A 22649-nucleotide genomic window follows, 5' to 3' on the forward strand; every position below is an offset into this window, starting at 1 on the left:
TTGGGGAGAGGGAATATGGGGTAGGGAACAGTGTTGCAATTTTAAGTAGGATGGTCAGGGATAGTCTCACTAAAAAGATGAGTTGAATGATTTGACAAAAACCTTAAGTTGCCAAGAGCATAGGCCATGGAAATTTCTGATAGAGGAAATTCTAAGAAGAAACAACAGCTCATCCAGAAGCTCAGAGGTAGATGGATGACTGGTGATTAACAGACAGCAAAGAACAGCAGAGTGGCTGACAGAGTGAGGAGTGGAAGAAGGGAAACAGACAGATAAAGGGAGCATGATTCTTTAAGAATTTTGAAGTTGTGTGAGATGGAAGTAAAAAAGACAGGATTCAAAAATCACAATTACATGAAATGTTGTAATTTGCTTTTTTAACTTAGTAATATGTTCTGGAAGAAAAACTTTATAGTAACTCATGCATAGTAAGTGGTCCCAAAATATATGTTGAATGAACAATCTACTTCAGAAAACAGAGTTAACTTATTTTTTTTTTAATGATCTATCTGGAAGTATAGATGTACAATGATTAATTTAACCAATTTTGTTTTTTCATTGCAAACACCATTCTTTCCTTACTGATTCAACTTTGTCCAGTACCAAGGGTATGTATAAACATAGGCTTGTTTCTGGCCTCTTCGTTCTGTTGTACCCTTCAATTTGTCTATCTCTGTGTTAATACAACACTTTCTTAAATAGCAAGAACTTATAATAAATCTTGAAAATTCTTTTACCTTGTTCTTTTTCAGGTGTTTTTTCCCATGATTTTAGGTCCTTTGACCTCCCAAATATATTTTAGAATCACCTTATCAAGCTTACCAATACACAAAATAAATGTGTAAGTATTTGTGTGACATTTCATTAAACTATAAATTAATTTGGGGAGAATCAACATCTCTGCAGTATTGAGATACGCAACCACTAAACATGGCATATTTCTACATTTAGTTGGGTCTTATTTTACATCTTTCTGTATAATTTAAAAATTTTTTTCTGTGGCTGTTTTCCATATCTTTTGTTGGATTTATTGTGAATTGTAAATTCTAGCTTTTTCTAAATTTTATTTTAACTAATATTTGTTAATATATGAGTAGATTTTTTTTTTTTTTCTTTTTGCGGTATGCGGGCCTCTCACTGTCGTGGCCTCTCCCGTTGCGGAGCACAGGCTCCGGACGCGCAGGCCCAGCGGCCATGGCTCACGGGCCCAGCCGCTCCGCGGCATATGGGATCCTCCCAAACCGGGGCACGAACCCGCATCCCCTGCATCGGCAGGCGGACTCCCAACCACTGCGCCACCAGGGAGGCCCATGAGTAGATTTTTAAGTCATTAATTCTAACAATACACTGTATATTCTTTTGAAATTTGCATGGACACAGTCATGTTATCTGCAAATAATGACAGAGTTTTCTGTCACCCTTTGCACTGCTAAGACCTCCAGTTCAATGTTAAATGGAAGTGGTGATAGCAGGCATTTTTCGTTTGTTTGATTACAGAGGAAAGGCTTTTAATGTTTTACCACTAAGTATAATGTTTTCTGTAGGTTTTTAGCTACAGGTTTAAGGATATTCCTTTCTATTTCTAGAGAGTTTTAAAATAATGAGTGATTCTAAATTTTAGTAACTGAATTTTCTGTATCTATTTAGGTGATCATATAATATTGCCTCTCTAATTTTTCATCACTGAGTCTTGAATGTTTATCTTGTAACAACTTACTGTACTAAATTCTTATTTCAAAAATTAAAAAAAAATTATATGGAACTGTTTTATTTGTTTTCTTATTCAAGTGGAAAATAACAATATAACAAAGCTTAAATATAGAGCTTTACTAACAAGATAGAGGCATTATTATATTTTTCCTGACATTAATGGGAATGCTTATAATTTTTCACTTAAAAAAGTATGTTTATCTAAGTTTCCTTCTATTCTGAGCTTACTAAAATATTTCCATGAGGAACAGATGTTGAATGTAATCAAACACTGCTTTTCTTGCTTGGCATCTATCAAAGTTACCAAGCAATGCCTTCTTTACAACAAATCAGCCATGTCCTCAAAGTTAAAAATGTAGTTCAATAATGTTTAATAATTTCCCCCTCATTTTTATAAAACTTCAAGCCCATTTATCTTGTTCTGGTATTAGACTTAAAAAAAAATCCAAAAATTTCCATTATTATACATCAATATTGGAAAAAGTTTGCTAAGAATGTTAAAATATGACCCTGATCATTATTCATTTCCACAGTGTTCATTATTTTTAAAGATGTCCTTTGACTTTATGAATTTATGGGTACGTAGTGCAGTATAAAACATTAATTTCTTTCTTCATCAGTAGTTCAAAGACATGAAGGTAATAATAGCAGTAAGAGTATAATACTAATCATGATTTACAGAGACCCTACCATTCTCTCACTCATTCAACAAATAGTTACTGAGCATATTTTATGTGTTGAGGTGGAAAGCTCTAGGATGATAGCATGTACTCACTTTTCATGAAGATAGGCTTATGAACCATAAATCTTAAGTTCTGATGTACTCACACTCACATAATCTCAACTATGTCTAGGCCTTATTCTTTTTTTTTTTTTTCTTTTTTTTTTTTCTTTTTGCGGTATGCGGGCCTCTCACTGTTGTGGCCTCTCCCGCTGCGGAGCACAGGCTCCGGACGCGCAGGCCCAGCGGCCATGGCTCACGGGCCCAGCCGCTCCGCGGCATATGGGATCCTCCCAGACCGGGGCACGAACCCGTATCCCCTGCATCGGCAGGCGGACTCTCAACCACTGCGCCACCAGGGAGGCCCTAGGCCTTATTCTTAACATTGCCCAGCAGTTAAGATGCAAGAAGACTGGAAATGAAGGATGAACTTTTATGATAAACTTAGAGTTTTAAAGCAGACTTTCATCTAAATGCATCTCCAGTTTCTCAAGTGGCAGATTTAACAGGTCAGTTAAAATAATGTTGCTAAATATGACCCAATTTAGGATTGTGGACCTGAGAGCAGTAAGTTTCAGGCCTCTATGAGGATCTGATTTATCCAAGTGGCAGCTCTCTGATTTATCTATTTTAATGGCAGCTTCAGCTGGATTATGCTTTGGAGTATCCTTATGTTATAAATCCAAAGCAGCATCTAGAAGGATGCAGCTCTCAAATTTCCTAAGGAAATCCCCCAGGCAGTCTCGATAAACACTTCTAACTTCCTGCTAGGCACTGTTCTTTGTACTGGGACATAGAGGTGAAGGAGAGAAATCAGATTTCTGCCCTCAGGGAGTATATATCCTTTGGCAGGCACTGCACTAAATGCCTTATGTTAATCTTTTCATCTTTAGAGGTGAGCAGTAAAATTATTTTGGCAACAGATAAGAAAAAGACCTCGAGAGGTTAAATGCATACCAAAGGTGACATCATTTAGAAAGTAGCAAGGAAAAATTCGAACACATTTAGAAAGTCTTTGCTCTCATTGTGGATTATTTATAATGAACAGTCTTCCAACTTTGTCTTTAAGTGAGAAATAAGCCAATAAATGAGTATGGAATTCCCAGGTGGAACAAAGGCACTAAAACAACGATCCTTTAATTTTTACATAGGAATAACCCTTAGGCAGAAAAATAAATTAACAGTATTTCTTGCATCTAGGGAACACAGTCCAAAGGGGCATATATTAAGATAAAATTTCTTAAGCCATAGGTCCCATCTTAAACATGTGTACAAATTCTATTCTACTTCAGAACAGATGTACCTTTTTATAGGATACAAATATTTTAAATTGCTTATCATCAGAAACAACTGCTATTAATAGGTTTCCTAGCTATGTGTGTGTGAATGGGCAATGGAGTTTATCAGTCTCAGAAAACTGGGTTAAATCCAGGAGGTCGAATCTTTCACGTCAGGTTTAGCCTATAGGCAGATTTGTTTCCTCAGGTTAAATATTATATTTTTTAAATTCACATGTATATTAATATGCGACTACAAATGGCAAACGTTTCTTATCTTTTTTTTTTAAACACCTTAGAGTATAATTGGCAAACATTTCTAACTGCTTCATGAGCTACATCAGAGTAACCATTGAAGAGAGATGCCTAAATGTGTGGAGTGGCGATCAAGAGAAGGTTCTCGGGCAACCCTTGACGGGAATTTCAACAAGAGCATATTTCTGTTGCTGAAGTCGTTGATATCATTTTGCGGTTTGATAGAACACTGACCTATTTCACTGGTCAGTCTCTTTAAGAGTCGCAGGGAAATATTTCTCAAGTGACTTTTTCTGTGAAGGAATTTGCATGAGAATGTTCTTATTTTACCAATGACACTGTAATTTTATCACATATAAATAGAAGAGTTTCAAGTGACTCACACTCCCCATGAACAAATTTCCTTCATCTAACTCTCAAACTTCATTTTTGCTGCAGTGATTTTGGCACATGTAAAGAAGACATTACTTTTCCTTTTCTTTTTTGTATTGGAGTTACTGAGTGTCTAGCTCTGAGAGTCATTCTTAACTATTCAGAGGGAACAGTGAATTAATACAACTTTGTCATAATTTCTTTTATTCCATCAAGAAAAATAATGGTTCAGTGTTGAATTTGTAATCTATAATATATCTGACCAGCACTTTCTCATAGCTAAACCAATAAAATATGCTATCAAGATAATTTCTATTTTGTTACAAATTTATATTGGACCAATAAGCATTCAGAAGTACTCAAAATATTTTTTAACCAAAAAATTAACATTTTAAATGAATTCAATGAATAATCATTGCTGATGCCGTCTTGGTACACAATTTTTTAAAAAGTTCCTCTCTATGCACTTTTATTTAAAAAAATTCAAGGTTGTCTGACATGGAAAAGAGAGCACTTGATGAATTTGGTTGCATATTTACGTAACATGTATGTACATTTGTGTGAAGACAAAAATTTAAGCTTCATGTTCTAACCTTTTAAATAAAAGATACTAAAAAAGTGTATCTCATGTTAATCCTTGTAGCTTTGATGGCATGGTACCTTAATTTGGGAAACACAACTTTAAGCATTTAGATTTTTTTTACTATTTTCTTTCAACTAATCCAAAGACACTACAGTTAAAGAACATCTATACTATCTGAGATTATGAGTTTTGTACGTAGGACTTTTTTTTTTCCGTATGATTTTGTTTAGGGTCCTGGGAACAGCACCCATTATGCAAGAAATCAATTTTGTTCTCTTTTGAACTCATCAGTTCTGCCCGTGATCCAAGAAATTCAATTAGCTTTCAATCGTTTCATCTAGGAAACATAGTTGATGACTAGACCATGCCATTCCCTGGGATTATCGATAGAATCAAAGGAAGTAACATATAAAAAGCTATTGGAAATAGAATAATATTATGCAAATATTATTTCAGAAAGCTTACTACCAAATAAGTAAAAAAATGAATATATATATGAGCCCAAAAGGTAGTAAACTACAGATAGAGAGATACAAAGGAAAACACATGTACAGATTTATGGTTCTGTGGAAACTGACTTGTGGTAAACTCTTTTGAAATCCTCTTTCAAATCTTTTTGAAAGAGATGTTAGGGATTAAAACAAGAGGCAATTTTAGAGTTTCTTATCTTTTTCGCTTTTCTTTTCACTTTTTCTCCTGCTTCATAGTTTAGAACTTGGCTTAAAAAATGAAAGATTTTGCTGTTTTCCAAGTTGAAGTTTCAAGTCTTCATAATTCATCTACAAGGTCAGGAAGTCTTATGCAAATGTCATCACAGGCCCCTAACTACATACAAACAAGAATTCCAGGCTCCATGGCTTTGAATACAATAAGTAATTCCTACACTTTCTTATGGAGGCTCCTTATAAAATTTAGCAAAATCAGAGCAAATGGAATAAAGAAAGTAGGGAAATATTGATGGGCTGGTCTTACTATGTATAAGTACTATGCCAGTGAAATGACATTTCAGGCTTCTATCCTTACCTCCCCTCCAAAAGCTACCTTATTTTATTGATGTATTGTAAAAGCTGTCATATCTGCAGTTTTAAAAATGTAGTTTAAAAAGTCAATTTAGTTCAGATTAGTGCTTATAATGAAATTTTTTTAAATGGGAAACTATCACAATGAAAGGAGAAATGCCACTTATTTTAACTTTCCCTTTGAATCTGCTTTCTTCATTTAAGGAAAGTTGGACGTCATGATTGTTAGTTCCTCTAGGTTCTGTTTTTTTGTTTGTTTTTTCTTGTATTTATTTCTGTAGGTATCAACGGTTAAGCTAAGGCAAAGAAAAACTTTGACCCATATTTATGGAATTACAACAATCCATGAGATGACAACTTGAAAAGTACTAAAAAAAAATCAAGAAACTTTAATGATAAAAGAACCCAGGGATCTGCATTCCTGTCCTATACTCTGTTTCTCAATTCTGAAGAGAAACCAGATAGAAAGCCATTGAATTATGTTTTGAGACATTTGAGCATAAAGAGTCTTGTCTCACCCTATAGCCGCGAGAAATAAACAAGAAGGAATGCAGGGAAAACTGGGAATTTCTGGCATTGTGTCTGCACACTCTAGGTGGCTCAGAGACTCTGACTCCTGTCTTTGTGAAGTCCAGAAGCACTCTCTCTGGATGCTATCAACATTTTCAGCAGCTTCACAGTTGTACTTGTTGGGACAGTCACTGTGCCTGCTCTTCCCGATGGCCCCTCATAATTAAGACTGTTCTTTCTAAAGCTCAAAGTTCAGAGAAGAAGCTCCAGGCTGTTCTTTGTGAAGGGGTGGCCCATGTTAAGAATAAGGATGGGCAACAGAATCCATGATGGCTTGGCATGAAGGACCCTGTCCAGTAGGGTCAAAGGCAACCAGTTAAGTCAATTAGACTGTCTCTCTCTGGAATTTATATTAGAGAATACTGGCCAGTAGGCAAAAAGAAGTAGAATATGATAGGTAGAGATAAGCAGAGGAGAAGGTCTTCATTTCCTTTAGAAACTGGCCAGGCCACATTGGTTTCTGGAATTTGTTAGGTTACAGTTTGAGTCCACGTATACCATTTTCCCCAAGGATACCAGATAGAATCTAGTTCTTGCTATCAAAATACTTCACTAATGCAAATAATTTGTTATTCTGAAGTTTGGAGTTTTGTTTTGCTTCAAGCTGTCTTCAAGCTGCTCTTCTCTTTAGCTGAAGAGCAGGGGATCTTACACTTACTAACCCAAAGAAACTGCCTGGCAGGCCAAATGGAATATATGGGAATACATGGAAAATTTCTTCTCACATTTCCGGAGGAGGAAATGGGTAAAGTAAAAAGCATAATCTGCATGTGGGAGGGGAGGTAGGCCAGGAAATTTAGGCTTAATGATCCAAGACTGGTCTGTGAAATAGGTTATCTGTTTCTAAAGACAGCTAACCCAAGGTGTGAGAGTGACTGAAAATTCTGAAATAACCCATTTGGACGGCATTTTAATATGTGGTTGCCTTTGTTGCCTAGCAGTGGGCTCGGCAGAGATATTACATGATAATATCAATTTGCAGGGACTGAGTCATGATACTTTCTTGACTCTATTCAACAGAACTCAGTTGCAAGGGGAGTAAAAAAAGTAAGGGAAGCAGAGAGAGGAGTTGGCAATGATGTGAAAAACCTTTGTGTCCAGTAAACCAATTTTATTTTCATTTTTCTCTACATGCCATTCATTGTAATATAATTTTCTAATGCCATGCAGAGTACAGCATCCTCTGAAACTCTTATGATCAGCTCTTAACCCAGAATGTGAATACCCAAGAGTGAAGTAAGATCCTGTATTGTTCATAAATAGAGGACTCCCTCAGAGACGCAGGAAAAGCCATTTATTTCTTTCAAGTCTCAAACAGGGTCAAGAGGGGCAGCCTCTTAATGCTAATACTGTGGTCAGGACTAGGGCACTTAAGGTATCCATCCACACATGCTGTGTCTCAGATGGCTTAGTCATTCATGACCCAGATCTGTGAGCTTAGTGGCGGTGGTGGGAGTAGGTGGATTTCCATCTTATTTTTATCTGTATCTTAGTAGTATCCGAATAAAAAGTGGCATGAAACACTGTTAGCTTTTCAGAACAAAGAGAACAAGGTATTTAAATATACAGGGCCTCTCAAAAGTATATCCGAGTTAATGACACTCATTGAAGCACCAAGACCAACGTTGGATCCATTAATGAACTTGATTTCTTTTATGGTAAATTATGTGCACTAACATCTACACTTCAAGTTTTTCCTTAAGTTTTGATATCCATATAATGTCAGAGAACATAGCTTAAGGTAACAGTATTGTTTACACAAAAAAGTAAACAAGTGCACATAATTTTTAAGGCTCCCTTATTATTTTTAATTCAGCAGCCTACTTTTATAAATTCACTCTATACATTGTTTAGGTATTAACAAAAGAAATACTGTATGATTTTCTTTAGAATTTTAAATATCTAAATAACAGGGAGTTTAAGTAACTTTTTTAAATGGTAAAGAATCACAGTCACATTCAACTGAGGCTTCTTGAACCTCGATAATAGGTTCTTCAAAGTGCTGGATGGAATGTGTGATAGAAAAGATCCTCAACATTTGATCTACATATGCTGACCAAGGAACTTAGAGAAGAATTGAAAAGGAAATCTCAAAACATATTAAATCATATCTAAAAAATAAAGGTACATAATTGAGATTTTAGGATAAAGGATACTACTGAGACAGGCTCTTGGAAATAAATGGTAGGGTGAGTCTCATGGGAGATTTCTCTGAAAAGAAAAGTGGAAAACAATATAGAGATGTTCAAGGCACCTGGTAATGGGCCAAAACAGAAAAAAGAAAGAAGGTGACGTCTTTGGCATCATTAGTCAAATTATCCCATGGGGGTCTCCCAGGGCAGTCGTGATAGCAGATCCTGAACCAAACACCCAGGGGACACTTGGTGGTAGCACAGAGATAATAGTTCTGGGAAGGGACTCTGTCCACCAAGGCTCAGGTTATTCAGGAATGAGGATTAGTGCCCAAGGAAGGTTATAGGGTCACCTTGGTGAAACTGCAGCTAACATGGGCTCTGAGGAACCTTGAGAAAACTGTGGTCTGAATTATGAAGCAGCACATCCGCGGAAGCCTGCATATGGGAGGGGTGGACTTGAGCACACAGGGTAGAATTTAAGACCCCACACTCTGGAGCATGACTCCTGGATTCGAACTGTGGCTTTGTCTCCTGCTGGCTGTATCCTCTGGTAAATCATTTTATTTCTCTGGGGTCTCAATTTCCTAATCTAAAAATGTAGATAAAAGTGATATTACCTCATAGGCTTGTTATGATGATTAAATTAGTTACTGTATGAAAAGTACTTAGAGTAAGGCTTGAAATACAAGAAGCACTGTATTAAATGTTAGCCATTGTTATATGACTTCTATACACGTAAATGTTTCATGTTTAAGTTGTATTTTCTGTTAAATTAAACTTTTAAATATATTTTAAGGGACTAGAACTTGTTTCACATTCAGATACTTTTGGACTTTTGGAAGTGGGGAAGTGGGACTATGTCCCCTGCTTTACTTGGGACATACTGATATAACCAACAAGCATATTTACACAGGTGATATACTAGACAGTATGTAATTCAGTAATAATGTGGAGGGATGGGACTCTGGCAGACAAATAAAGCCTATTTACCTTTTTCCTGTGGCTGTGGCCTGAAAGAGCTTTTTTAATCCAATATATAGTTTTTTCCTTTAGTTTTAAATTGTAGGAGGGATAATTTGTGAACTGCAGCACTATAACTGCTTTGTTCAAGCAATGACATATCAAACACAGGTTGCAGCCCAATCACGTTTTCAACCTCCACCTTTCCTGGCCCTCTCTATGCTCCTCCCCTATCTCCCCACCCTGTCTCAATGACATGTCAATAATTGTGCCTGCCTTACTGCCGCCCACTATAAAGAAAGGCATCCCAGTCCGACCCTGATGGGATAGCCTGAGGGGACTATTTTTGGTACCATGTTAACCCACCCACCTCGGGTATAGTTAACTGGACAAGGGATGGCAGCTAGACTGAAAGGCTGATTCCTACTCATGAGATCCCCAGAGCTCTCTTGAACTCCGAAGGACCTTCCAGGCTCTGTGAGAGATGTCCTTCTTCTTTTCCTGAGGTAGGCTGTCAGCCCTTCCTTGGGATTTCTCATACAAGTCCCTTGTCCCCATTAGTTGAGGCAACTTGAGAGTCCCTCATCCTTGAAACCAAGGATCTGAAACACTTCTGCCAGTCTTCAAGCGAGAGTCTTTGGCCACAGACAGTTGTCAACTAATATTTGTAGTTTTCTAAGTGGATATAAACAAAAGCTTCTTTCAGAGGTAACTTTACTAGTAAAGGGCATTTTCAAGACTCAAAAAACCTACCAGACTCACCGAAAGAATTTCTAATGGTAGAATTTCAGAAACAAACCAGATAGCAGGAAGGAATATTTTTGGCAGGGGCTCTGCCTGGAGTTCCTTAATCATATATACTTTCCAATGGTAAATGTTGAAAAAACCCTAGAGCATGCGATCAAAGTCTTAGCTTTGGGCCCTAGTCCTAGCTCTATTTCTTACTACTTCTTTTAATCATGGGCAAGCCTCTTAATTCTTTGGATCTCGGTTTTCTAGTTTGCATATTTATTTTCAGAATAAATTAACTATAAGGGCTCTTCCAGCTCTAATATTCTGTGATTCTGTCATATTGCTTCTACTCAACCACAAGAGCAGCCTATACATTCAAGTTCATGAAACAGAGATTCCTTGCAAAAGTGAAATTCTCCAAGTGTTTAGGACATGCATCCGCATGAACTCCCCTGACTCCCTTGGAATGGAGAAAGATTCTGCACTATATATTCTGGAAAAAGGAGAGAAAAGTAATACCTGTGTGGGAACTGTAAGTACTGTTTTCTTCAAAAGGACAGAGCATATATCTATTAAAAAATACAATTTGTGTTTCCAAATTTCCAGTTAAAAATATTAGAAAAATTAAAAATTAGACTCAAATAAGTTTCAATATCAAGAAATTATAGGAAAGAGCACTGTATTTCTCTACTTAAAATATTTACTAGGATAATAGTTACAGCTAACATTTATTGAGCATCTAAAATTTGCTAGCAATTGTGCTATCCATTCAAAAACTGAAGTTCAAAAGAATCTTATATTATAAAATGCACCACCCTTCTGACAATAATTTTGAGTCTAACCGACCAACACTGTGCTGTGCCCAGACTCTGAACTTGATGTACGCTAGTGTTGCCCTAGACTTGCTTAATAAAAACTGTATTAAAAATAGAAGATAGTCACCAAATATTCCAATATTTGTATCATTATAGAGATGAAATTAGAATTTCAGAAACAAAAGTGAAATTAGTGAGTCCATATCTCATCATAAATCTCTTTTTTCCAAATTGTTTTTCTGGACATAGTTCAAGTAGAACAGCCAATTTATTTATGTCAGCTCTTGCTCTTTTCAATGACCTCTTATTGAGTAATGTATTATATGAGGAGGCTGGTTAGCAAACAATAGCTTGCTACAGAAACACTGACTCAGGCCTTCTGCTAGACATTCACATTGCTCCTTTTCTATCCCTTGGGAAACAGACACAAACTTTTGTAGAAATGACAGCTTCATACCAATGACTGTTCACCCTAAAATCATCTCAAATGTGAAACATGTGTCTGTATTCATGCATACTCACACATTCACTGCTAATCTTACTTGGTAAAATGACTTGTCGCTTCCAGGTCTGTGTCTTGTGGACGAAGGTTATTATACACATATTTCAGGTCTTGGATTCCACTTAGCTCAGGCAATCCTGCATGTAGCATCTTAGAAACACAAGCAAACACACAAACAAAACAAGATAAATAAAACAGAAACAAAAAACCTCAGAATAAATGTAAATCAAATCTCCATCTTGTCTTCTTGTTGAAGAGACATACTCAGCATGGGAAAACAGAAATAATAAGAGCTCTAATGTCAGAATTTCTGGACCCATCATTTAAAATCTAAGTGATCTTTAAAAAGTCTCTTAATCTGTTTGAACCTCTATTTTCACATTTTTAAAGTGGATATAAAAATATCAAAAAAAGATATCCAACATGTTCTGGGAGGATCAAATGCTAATGACTAAGAAAGAGCTCTATACATATAAATTATAACACAAAAATTATATCACAATACCTATTTTCAAGAAGAAAAACTTAATGTCCTAAAACCTGTAAGTGAAGTGTCCAGGTCAAATGGTGTGTAAAGACAGAGAATAAAACTTGTCTTTCTGGTTCTTAATCTTAGGCTCCATTCCTTTGCTTTTTAATCTTATGTTCTTTCATGACTCTATGACTCATACTACAAGAACACAATTTTCCCTAGTTAAGCGGTGACTGAATTTACTAAAAGTTATTAAAACAATGAAACAGTTAAAGATTAAATTGTACAAAGGCTCAGGTATTTTTTCTGCCAAACTTTGGAAAAATACTTCCCTTAAATTACAGTGTAGATTGAAGGGATAATATTCTCTTTACTTATAGGCAAACATCTTAGGAAAAAAATAGATCTTTCTGAGATAAATTTGAACTCTGAGGAAAAAAAGAATATTATCAGTGTATCTCATGACTAAAATAAGTTATTTCTTACTCTGGGAACAGAGGCACTTTTACAGCAGTGGGAAGTTAAGAACAATGCTGTTGATCCTAAAAAGAATAGATAAACTGAGAATACAGCAATGGAGAATGGGTGAAGTTGTGATTGACTTGATGAAGTTCAAATGAGAAAAATGGGTTTGAAACTGTTTTCCTTTCCTACTCTTCCCACCCAGACTGAGGGGATAGCATATATAGGTGGACAGAGGAGAGCAAGATACCTTCCATTTGTTTGCAGAAGAGATCCAGGATAGCTTTTTGGAACATTAGGTATGCTGTGGGTGAGCGACAAGAGATGGGGCTGAAAAGGCAAGTAGTGCAGGACGTTTTAGCAATCGGAAAGGTTTTGTACTTTGTCCCAATGGCAAGGAAAGTTCTTTTAGTGTTTTAAAATGAGCATTAAAAGAATGAATTGTGTTTGAGAAAGATCATCATGGTTATATGTGAAAAATAGATGAAAGTGCAGCCAAATAAGAGGCTGGACTAGTAGACTGTTTAGGAATGAAGAAAAGTTATTAGATTTTAAATATACGTAGGAAGTAGAATTGAGAAAACTGGGTGATTGGATATATTTGGAGGGCTGGGTGGGGTCTAAAGCATGAGTATAGATTTGGGAGTCATTAGCACGCAGATAGTAATTGAAACCATGGGAATGGATTAGGTAGTCTTGGGAAGTTGTCAGCTGTCTTTCCTCATGGATGTCTTTCCAATGGATGATATCAGATTCATGATATCTAAATATGAGTAAATTTTCTTCTCCCATAAACTCTTCCTCCTTTTTCCTGTTTCATATTTCACTGCCATCATTGCCCAAATAACAAGAAATTCATATCTTCTTTGATTCTCTTTTTCTTGATTCCCAATGTCAATTACTTAATTCTATAAAAACCCTCTCAACAGTCTCATGTATTCATTCCCTTTTCCACTGCAATTATTGTCCTAGTTCAGCTCCTCATCTTCATTGGCTTAGATAACTTGAATAGCCCTTTTCTAGTTCTTCAATTGCTACTTCTCTAATTACATAATTTCTGAGTTATTTGTCTAAAATCCAAGCTAGATGATGGTACTCCCTTCATCAAAAACAAAGAAACTTCTAGGTTCTCAGGTGACTATATATAAAGTCCAAAATGTTCATTCTGTTCTAAATAACTTTCTTAATCTACCTGCGACCTATTACTTCAACCTCACCGTCTACATAGGTCTCCATCTGTGCCACAGCCTGGGTGCACTTGATTCCCCCCATTTCCCACACATGTCATGCCCACACTCTTTAAGCCTCCACAGACACTTATACTTGTCTTTCAGCCAGGATCCCTTTCCTCTCCTTCCTTGTCTATTGAAATTCTTTTTGAAGGCTCATTTCAAATACGTCTTCCTCCTTGAAAGCATCACAGATACTCTTGATAAGATTTTATAACTTGCTTTCTTTGTACAGTAATCCTATTTTGGTTACCTGTCTTTCATAGTATTTATTTCTGCCTAGCTTTAACTTCGTTTTGTCATGTGTATGTTCGTCACGTTAGATTTTAAGTTCTTTGAGAACATAAATTCGGGTTTTATTCCATGTTGAATTGCCTAAATTGCTAATGTGGTGCTTTTTAAGTAGTTAAACTTAATGAATGTCTGTGAAATAATGATTGCATGAGCGAATGAATGAAAATATATCTGTCAGGCATTTAAAATCTATAGATAGCAAGTTCAACCCCAAATAATAAACTTAAAATCAAACATAGGGAGATACACTGCCAACAGCAACTAGAGTCTAGATTAGGTTTTATCTTATCAGTTCTGTACTTAGAGTTCTAGAGACATGTGTGTATTTATTGTGGCAGTTTCCCCCGTTATCACACTATGACTGTCCATTTACTATGAACAAGCTTCTTCCCTAGATATGAATTGCTTTCTAGTTTCTCTGGATATTCTGAATTCATACCTGCTCATTTAGGACTCTGTCAAACATTTCCTTGGGAAGTAAACCCTATACTTATCCCTTCCTACTCACACACACACACACAAACACTACACACCAGGTGCCAAGTGCAGATGGCTTCAAACCCAAGTTCTCTCCCTTTCATGTGGCTGATTAAAGGTAACAAGTGCTAACTTTGCCCTTGTTGATGTGCTTCATTCCTTAGAGAGGAGGCTTTGAGTGGTGTGACTCTGCACATCAGAGTATGATGGCCTCATACCTGGGTCCACTTAGTCAGGTCTGTTCACTGACCCATAGAGATGTGGTTCAAGTGCCTCCCTGGCTTAGATTACATGGGTTATAACTTTAATTGGGGCAGTAAGAAAGGGAAAGGGTGGCTAGTACAGATAATAAACAGATAAGTTCTTTTTTAAAGAATAGGAACATTAATTTTTTTTTTTTTTTTTACTTCTGCTCTTCCCCTACTAAGTCCAAATCTATTTTGATAGTTATGCTTAGAGAAGCAGACACTCTTTGCCACCATGTAGAGAAGTTAGAAAGATTTCTGCTGGGAAATATCTGATATAAAAATGGGTGTGATAAACATTTTAAACTGGGTGAATGGTCCCTATGTTCTTTGGGAGCCTTCAATAATAATTGCTATTGATTTTTTAATAAGAGAAAAGCTGATGAAATGCAGGCTTTTATGTTAGTGAATTCAGCTGGCAACATTCTTTGTTCTCTACAAATGTTTTGGTTTTAAGCAAGATGGGAATTTCATGGATTATTTTCCCCAGGAGTAAACAAAAAGGACTATGAATATGTGGAAACATGCTGCTCTCAACCAAGGCTGAGCAATTAACTCCATAGCAGACTCACCAAACACTTGTGGCTCATAATCCTTTGTTAGTGACCATTCATGGAAGGTAGAATTTATGACCCATATCAAGTATTTCTCAAGTTGTAACTAGGTTATGGCACAGTAGATTAACTTCTTTTTAAGTAAGTTAACACAAAAAGAGTTAGTTTGAGAGAGAATTGAGGGAAATATAGATTTCCCACATAGGTAGAAAATAATCTTTTGTAAATTTAAATTTGGTTTTTATTTTATAAGAAGCTCTACCAGAGAAGGTGTGGTCTTGAAACCTTTACTGATGCTTTGGTTATCTACAGAATCCCATAGGAAAAAAATGTGAAGAGAAGAGAATCAAGAGGTAAATAACCAGAAAGAGAGATAATAACACACTGCTGTTTTACATATATTTATTCACTGGTCTAATTGGTCCACATTGTTGCTTATCTCTGTTTCAATTTCTGTAAAAGTTTAAATCTAAGATTATAAGATTAATCTGAATTAGTACCCTTCACTGCCAAAATTTCATTAGCCTAAAAGTCATTCTTGAATAATTAAAACATAGGGAAATTTTTTGCAAACACTATATACCAGAAACCTTCATCATCTGATTTTAATATTGCTTTATAAGAAATTATTTCAATACTTGATTAAAATACCATATATCTACTTCTTTTAAATGAAATAACATCATACAAACTCTTTAATGACTATTTAATACATGATGACTCACATGCTAAAAGTTTTCTTTTTAGGTAGGTAGAAACATTTATTAAACAAAACATAAAAGCCCACCAATCTTTTTTTTTTCCAAAAAGCTGTCCTTTCACATTATTTTAACATGCTTACTTGTCATTCAGCATAATTTTACTGTTACCTGAGAAAGAGTATGAAACGATATTTGTGCTTTTCTGCTTCGAGTTTATTTTTGAAACGTCTGTCACTGGTTGAAGTTGTTGTTAGAATATGGTACTTACTCCTAGTATGCAGTTATTTACAGCATTTTAGACATTTAGAAACGCTGGATACCTCATTTGCCTGTGTACATGAATTTTACCTTCCTTATTAAATTAAAAATTTTAAGACCGACTGGTTCTCATATGTTAATGTATCCTCCACAGCTCTGGCACATATTAAGTACTCAAGAGCTCATGGATTCATGAGTTAGACCCTGCTACAGCCCAAAAGGATATTAGAGTTGATAACTACCTGGATATTTATTATGAAATGGAGTCAAGGTCATGGACTCAGTCTTTGTAGGCTTTTACCCTTGTTATGAATGCAGATTATGAACTATAAACCATCTCATAATTGCAATATGACCTAATAGAATTGGGAGATAGAATGAAATTCTACCAATATGAATCATTGGCTGTTACTGGAAAGCCAACTTGAAGACTCTGGAGATGGGCAGGACCTTATATATCCAGTTTACATGTGAAGTGACCAAAGTGTCTTTCTAAATGAAGGACTACATGTATATAGTATATTTAGAAATCCATATTTTTCAAGACAGAGAGGAAAGAAGTCAGGTGCATATGCTGTTTGAAAAATGAAACAAGGATCAAAATCAAATCTTCACTGCAACAAGGTCAACATTTATTTAGCATTACCCAATAAAACTTTTCTGCTATGATGGAAATGTTTTATATCTGTGCTGTCCAATATGGTACCATGAGCCAGATGTGGCTACTGAGCACTTGAAATGTGGCTAGTGAGAATTAGAAGCTGAATTTTAAATTTTATTCAATGTTAATTAACTTAAATTTAAATAACCAAGTGATTTGGGGATATTGTATGGACAGTGCTCTTATAGGTTAACAAGGCTCTAGTATAATAAATTAATTGGATTCTACTATGTGACAGGTACTGTGCTAAGTGTTTATATTAATTATCTAATAGGGTTATTATGAAATGTAAATCAGTTAATACACATAAAGCACTTAGCATAATGCTCATGCAAAGTATTCACTATTAGGTCATTTATCAGTCCTACAAGGCAGATGCTATTACCTTCATTTAATAGATGAGGAAACACGAGTCCTACTGGAGTTAAGTAACATACCTGAGGAATGTAGCCAGTAAAATGCCAAGCTAGAATTCAAACCCAGGAAGGCCCTGCACCAAGTCTGTGCCCTTAACAGCATCTAGTAGAATTGTCATCTGAAGGCTCTAAACCAGTTATTTTTGATGACTGTATTGACTCCAAACACCATGCTGATTTACAAAAGATGTATTTCTCTCCTACAATTTGCTGCAATTACTAGTGTATGCATGTGCCCAGAGGAACCACCACATTTTTCTCCCAGAAGATATGTCTATCAGATCCTTCTCCTCTTACCCTGACTATCTGGTCTGTCCACTGGACAGTGGAATGAAACATTAAAAAGTCCCCTGTTGTATGGTCACCTTATCTTTGATAAAGGAGGCAAGAATATACAGTGGAGAAAAGACAGCCTCTTCAATAAGTGGTGCTGGGAAAACTGGACAGGTATATGTAAAAGTATGAAATTAGAACACTCCCTAACACTGTGTAAAAAAATAAACTCAAAATGGATTAAAGACCTAAATGTAAGGCCAGACACTATCAAACTCTTAGAGGAGAACATAGGCAGAACACTCTATGACATAAATCACAGCAAGATCCCTTTTGACCCACCTCCTAGAGAAATGGAAATAAAAACAAAAATAAACACATGGGACCTAATGAAACTTCAAAGCTTTTGCACAGCAAAGGAAACCATAAACAAGACCAAAAGACAACCCTCAGAGTGGGAGAAAATATTTACAAATGAAGCAACTGACAAAGGATTAATCTCCAAAATTTACAAGCAGCTCACGCAGCTCAATATCAAAAAAACAAACAACCCAATCCAAAAATGGGCAGAAGACTTAAATAGACATTTCTCCACAGAAGATATACAGACTGCCAACAAACACATGAAAGGATGCTCAACATCTTTACTCATTAGAGAAATGCAAATCAAAACTACAATGAGATATCATCTCACACCTGTCAGAATGGCCATCATCAAAAAATCTAGAAACAATAAATGCTGGAGAGGGTGTGGAGAAAAGGGAACACTCTTGCACTGCTGGTGGGAATGTGAATTGGTACAGCCGCTATGGAGAACGGTATGGAGGTTCCTTAAAAAACTACAAATAGAACTACCATACGACCCAGCAATCCCACTACTGGGCATATACCCTGAGAAAACCATAATTCAAAAAGAGTCATGTACCAAAATGTTCATTGCAGCTCTATTTACAATAGCCAGGACATGGAAGCAACCTAAGTGTCCATCAACAGATGAATGGATAAAGAAGATGTGGCACATATATACAATGGAATATTACTCAGCCATAAAAAGAAATGAAATTGAGTTATTTGTAGTGAGGTGGATGGACCTAGAGTCTGTCATACAGAGTGAAGTAAGTCAGAAAGAGAAAAACAAATACCGTATGCTAACACATATATATGGAATCTAAGGAAAAAAAAAGGTCATGAAGAACCTAGGGGCAAGACAGAAATAAAGACACAGACCTACTAGAGAATGGACTTGAGGATATGGGGAGGGGGAAGGGTAAGCTGACAAAGTGAGAGAGTGGCATGGACATATATACACGACCAAATGTAAAATAGATAGCTAGTGGGAAGCAGCCACATAGCACAGGGAGATCAGCTCAGTGCTTCGTGACCACCTAGAGGGGTGGGATAGGGAGGGTGGGAGGGAGGGAGATGCAAGAGGGAAGAGATATGGGAACATATGTATATGTATAACTGATTCACTTTGTTATAAAGCAGAAACTAACACACCATTGTAAAGCAATTATACTCCAATAAAGATGTTAAAAAAAAAATTCCCCTGTTGGTCGACAGAGTACCCAGGACCATGACTCAGTAGACTCAATGTAGTAAATGTACCACCCTCGAGTCAAGTTGCTAGGAAGTCACCTTACATTTTTGGCTCTCAGTTTCTTAATCTGGAAATAAGCAAGTGATCAAAGGCAGAGATTGGGAGGGGAACCAGGAAAAATCCTTGCTTGTTCTACATCATTGGGTTGCCATAATGTGAAAATGAGATAGTATTTTAAAAATACTTTTGAAAAAATTCTAAAGCACAGTGCAATTGGTATAATATTCTAAATTACTGTCCTTGACCTTTAATCAAAATATACTGAGATAACCCCTGAATACATAAATATTATTGTGAAGAGAAAGGTTTGAGACAATAACTGAACAAATGTTATGAATTATTAAGAAATGTATTTATAAGCTGTACCATAGTACTTTTAGTTTGTTCATTCTATTCTGTTTTGAATAGCTCTTTGGGGAACTCCAAGCCATTAGAAAAGATAGACTACTGAAAGAGAGCCATAAAGGAAGCTTATTATTTCTGTTATTTCCCCAAGGGACTTACCATTTCTAGCAGGTTTAAGAGCAGGCGGCTGTGTCTTCTGACAATATTATAAGCTCGACAGCAAAGCTCCACAAAATCTTGGAAATGCTGTGGGTTTTTCCCACCCTCTGTAATAAAGTACTCCATCTCTGAAGTAAAAATAAAAGGGGCTCTGTCCCTATAAAGCAAAAAAGAACACCAACCATAAGCAGGAAGAGAAATGGTTTGAAGGGTTATATTAGGCAGTGACAACAACTTATTTCCATTTGAAATTTTTTGTTATTTTCTCCCTAATGCATGAGCCTCATTCATTGTAGGACAGCTGGAGAAACTTACTAAGTGTAGACTTTGAATAATGTAGCTGAACTGCAACAGAGAAGGAAGGGTAAGTTATTTTACGAAGTTGACCTATATTGGCTCAAATAGTTAATTCCAAGTTATATTTGATGTGAACATTATTCATTAAAATTAATTTAAGGCCAAATTAATAATTAAGGTGATTTTACAGAAAGTATATTTATTGCTAAATTTTTAAATGATAGAACAGATCATGTATTTAACCTCATGGTGCTTTTTTCTTTTTTTTTTTAAAAAACCTTTCTTTTTCCCTTAGATGGTATGCTGACCCTTTAGTTAAAAAGTTTCAGGCAAAAGCTAAGATACAGTGGGCCAACATCAGTCCCGGGATCCCCCTTTTGGACCCCACAGCCAGCCACCACTGGGACCCTGTCCTGCCCACCAGTCGGTTGGCAGCCTCCTCTTGAGCCAGAGCTGGACAGCCAACGAGATGGGGACCAGCCCTGACTACCTGTGCACCCACAGTAGTCTGCCTCATCACAACAGAAGGGCCCACTCAGCCCACATAAAGGGCACCCCTAGAGCATACAGCTCTGCCGACCAGAGGGTAGTGTGCTGCTGGGCCCCATAGGACATCTCCTACATAAGGCCATTTCTCCAAGGTCAGGAAACATAACCGACTTGCCTAATACTTAGAAATAACCAGAGAATTAGGCAAAATGAGGAGACAAAGAAATATGTTCCAAAGAAGGAACAAAACCCCAGAAGAACTTAGGAAGTGGAGATAAGCAATCTATCCCATAAAGAGTTCAAGGTAATGATTGTACAAATGCTCAACAAATTGGGGAGCATTATTTACAATACCCAAGATGTGGAAGCAACCTAAGTGTCTATCGATAGATGAATGGATAAAGAAGACGTGGTGTATATATAATGGAATATTATTCAACCATAAAAAATAATGAAATCTTTCCATTTGCAACAACATGGATGGACCTAGAGGATATTACACTAAATGAAATGAGTCAGACAGAGACATACATACCACATGGTTTCACTCACATGTAGCATTTAAAAAACAAAATGAACAAACATAGCAAAACAGAAACAGGCTCAGAATCAGAGAACAAAGTGGTGGTTGCCAGAGGGGAGGGAGGTGGGGGGATTAGTGAAATAAGTAAGGGAAATCAAGAGTTACAAACTTCCTGTTATAAAATAAATAAATCACAGGGATGTAATATATAGCATAGAGAATACAGTCAATAATATTGTAATAATTCTGTATGGTGCCAGATGGTAACTAGACATCATGGTGACCATTTTGTAATGTATAAAATATTGAATCACTGTGTTCTACAGATGAAACTAATTATGATGCTGTTAAGTCAGTTATAGTTCAAAAAAAAAAAAAAGAAAAGCTAAGATATGTAATGACAAGTTCTTTCAGAAGGTAATCTGAAAAAAAACCAGATGTTACCAACTCACTGTGATATGCTTAGTAAGGGAAAAAAGAGGTAACTATATTTCATTTCTGGAAAAGCAGAAAAACAAAGGACCAGAAAGAAGGACCAGAAGATCCTGTTTCCCCTATATTTGTCAGTTTTTTCTCATGTTATTTGAAACACGAAGAGACCTGAGATGAAGTGTTAGTGCTTCTAATAGAGAGAGCAGAGAGAGAGGGCCGCTCACCCGCTCTGTGATGCGGTCTCCCTCACTGAATAAGAGCAAGGATGAGACGGAGTTTCAATACTGATTTGGCCAAAGGTCATCTAGAACAGCAGTCCCCAACCATTTTGGCATCAGGGACCAGTTTCATGGAAGAGAATTTTTCCACGGACCGGGGAGGGTGGTGGTGGTGGGAGGGGATCGTTTTGGGATGATTCAAGTGCATTACATTTACTGTGCACTTTATTTCTATTATTATTACATTGTAATATATAATGAAATAATTATACAACTCACCATAATGCAGAATCAGTGGGAGCCCTGAGCTTGTTTTCACTTGCCACTCACTGATAGGGTTTTGATATGAGTCTGCAAGCAATTGATTGATTATGGTCTCTGTGCAGGCAAACCTGTCTGCTAATGATAATCTGTATTTGCAGCCGCTCCCCAGTGCTAGCATCACTGCCTCAGCTCCACCTCAGATCATCAGGCATTAATTCTCATAAGAAGCACGCAACCTAGATCCCTCGCATGCATAATTCACAGTAGGGTTTGCCCTCCTATGAGAATCTAATGCCGCCTCTGATCTGACAGGAGGCAGAGCTCAGGCGGTAATGCGAGCAATGGGGAGTGGCTGTAAATACAGATGAAGCTTTGCTCGCTCCCCCGCCGCTCACCTCCTGCTGTGCAGTCCGGTTCCTAACAGGCCATGGACTGGTACCGGTCTGTGGCCTGCGGGGTGGGGACCCCTGATCTAGAAGCATTTGAAATGTGAATACAGTTTTGAGTAAAATGTTGTTTAAAACATAAAGATTTTTGAATGAATTGAAGACATTTTAAAATTCGAGCCTAGGCCTTCCCTGGTGGCGCAGTGGTTGAGAGTCCACCTGCCTATGCGGGGGACACGGGTT

General features: G+C 36.7%; 1 protein-coding gene across 6 annotated transcripts in view; it reads right to left on the reverse strand.

Moving 5' to 3' along the window:
* Positions 1 to 22649, reverse strand: part of PIK3C2G (phosphatidylinositol-4-phosphate 3-kinase catalytic subunit type 2 gamma) — a gene marked incomplete at its 5' end in the record, with an annotated part of 317069 nt that overhangs the window by 90860 nt on the left and 203560 nt on the right. For all 6 annotated transcript variants that reach the window (XM_082636498.1, XM_082636497.1, XM_082636496.1 and 3 more), the window contains 2 exons: positions 11692 to 11801; positions 19798 to 19954. In XM_082636498.1, the coding sequence (XP_082492624.1) occupies positions 11692 to 11801; positions 19798 to 19954 (267 nt within the window). The remainder of the gene's footprint in view (positions 1 to 11691; positions 11802 to 19797; positions 19955 to 22649) is intronic.

The sequence above is a fragment of the Mesoplodon mirus genome (genome assembly GCF_964341445.2).
Source record: "Mesoplodon mirus genome assembly, chromosome: 11".
NCBI classification, from domain to species: domain Eukaryota; kingdom Metazoa; phylum Chordata; class Mammalia; order Artiodactyla; family Ziphiidae; genus Mesoplodon; species Mesoplodon mirus.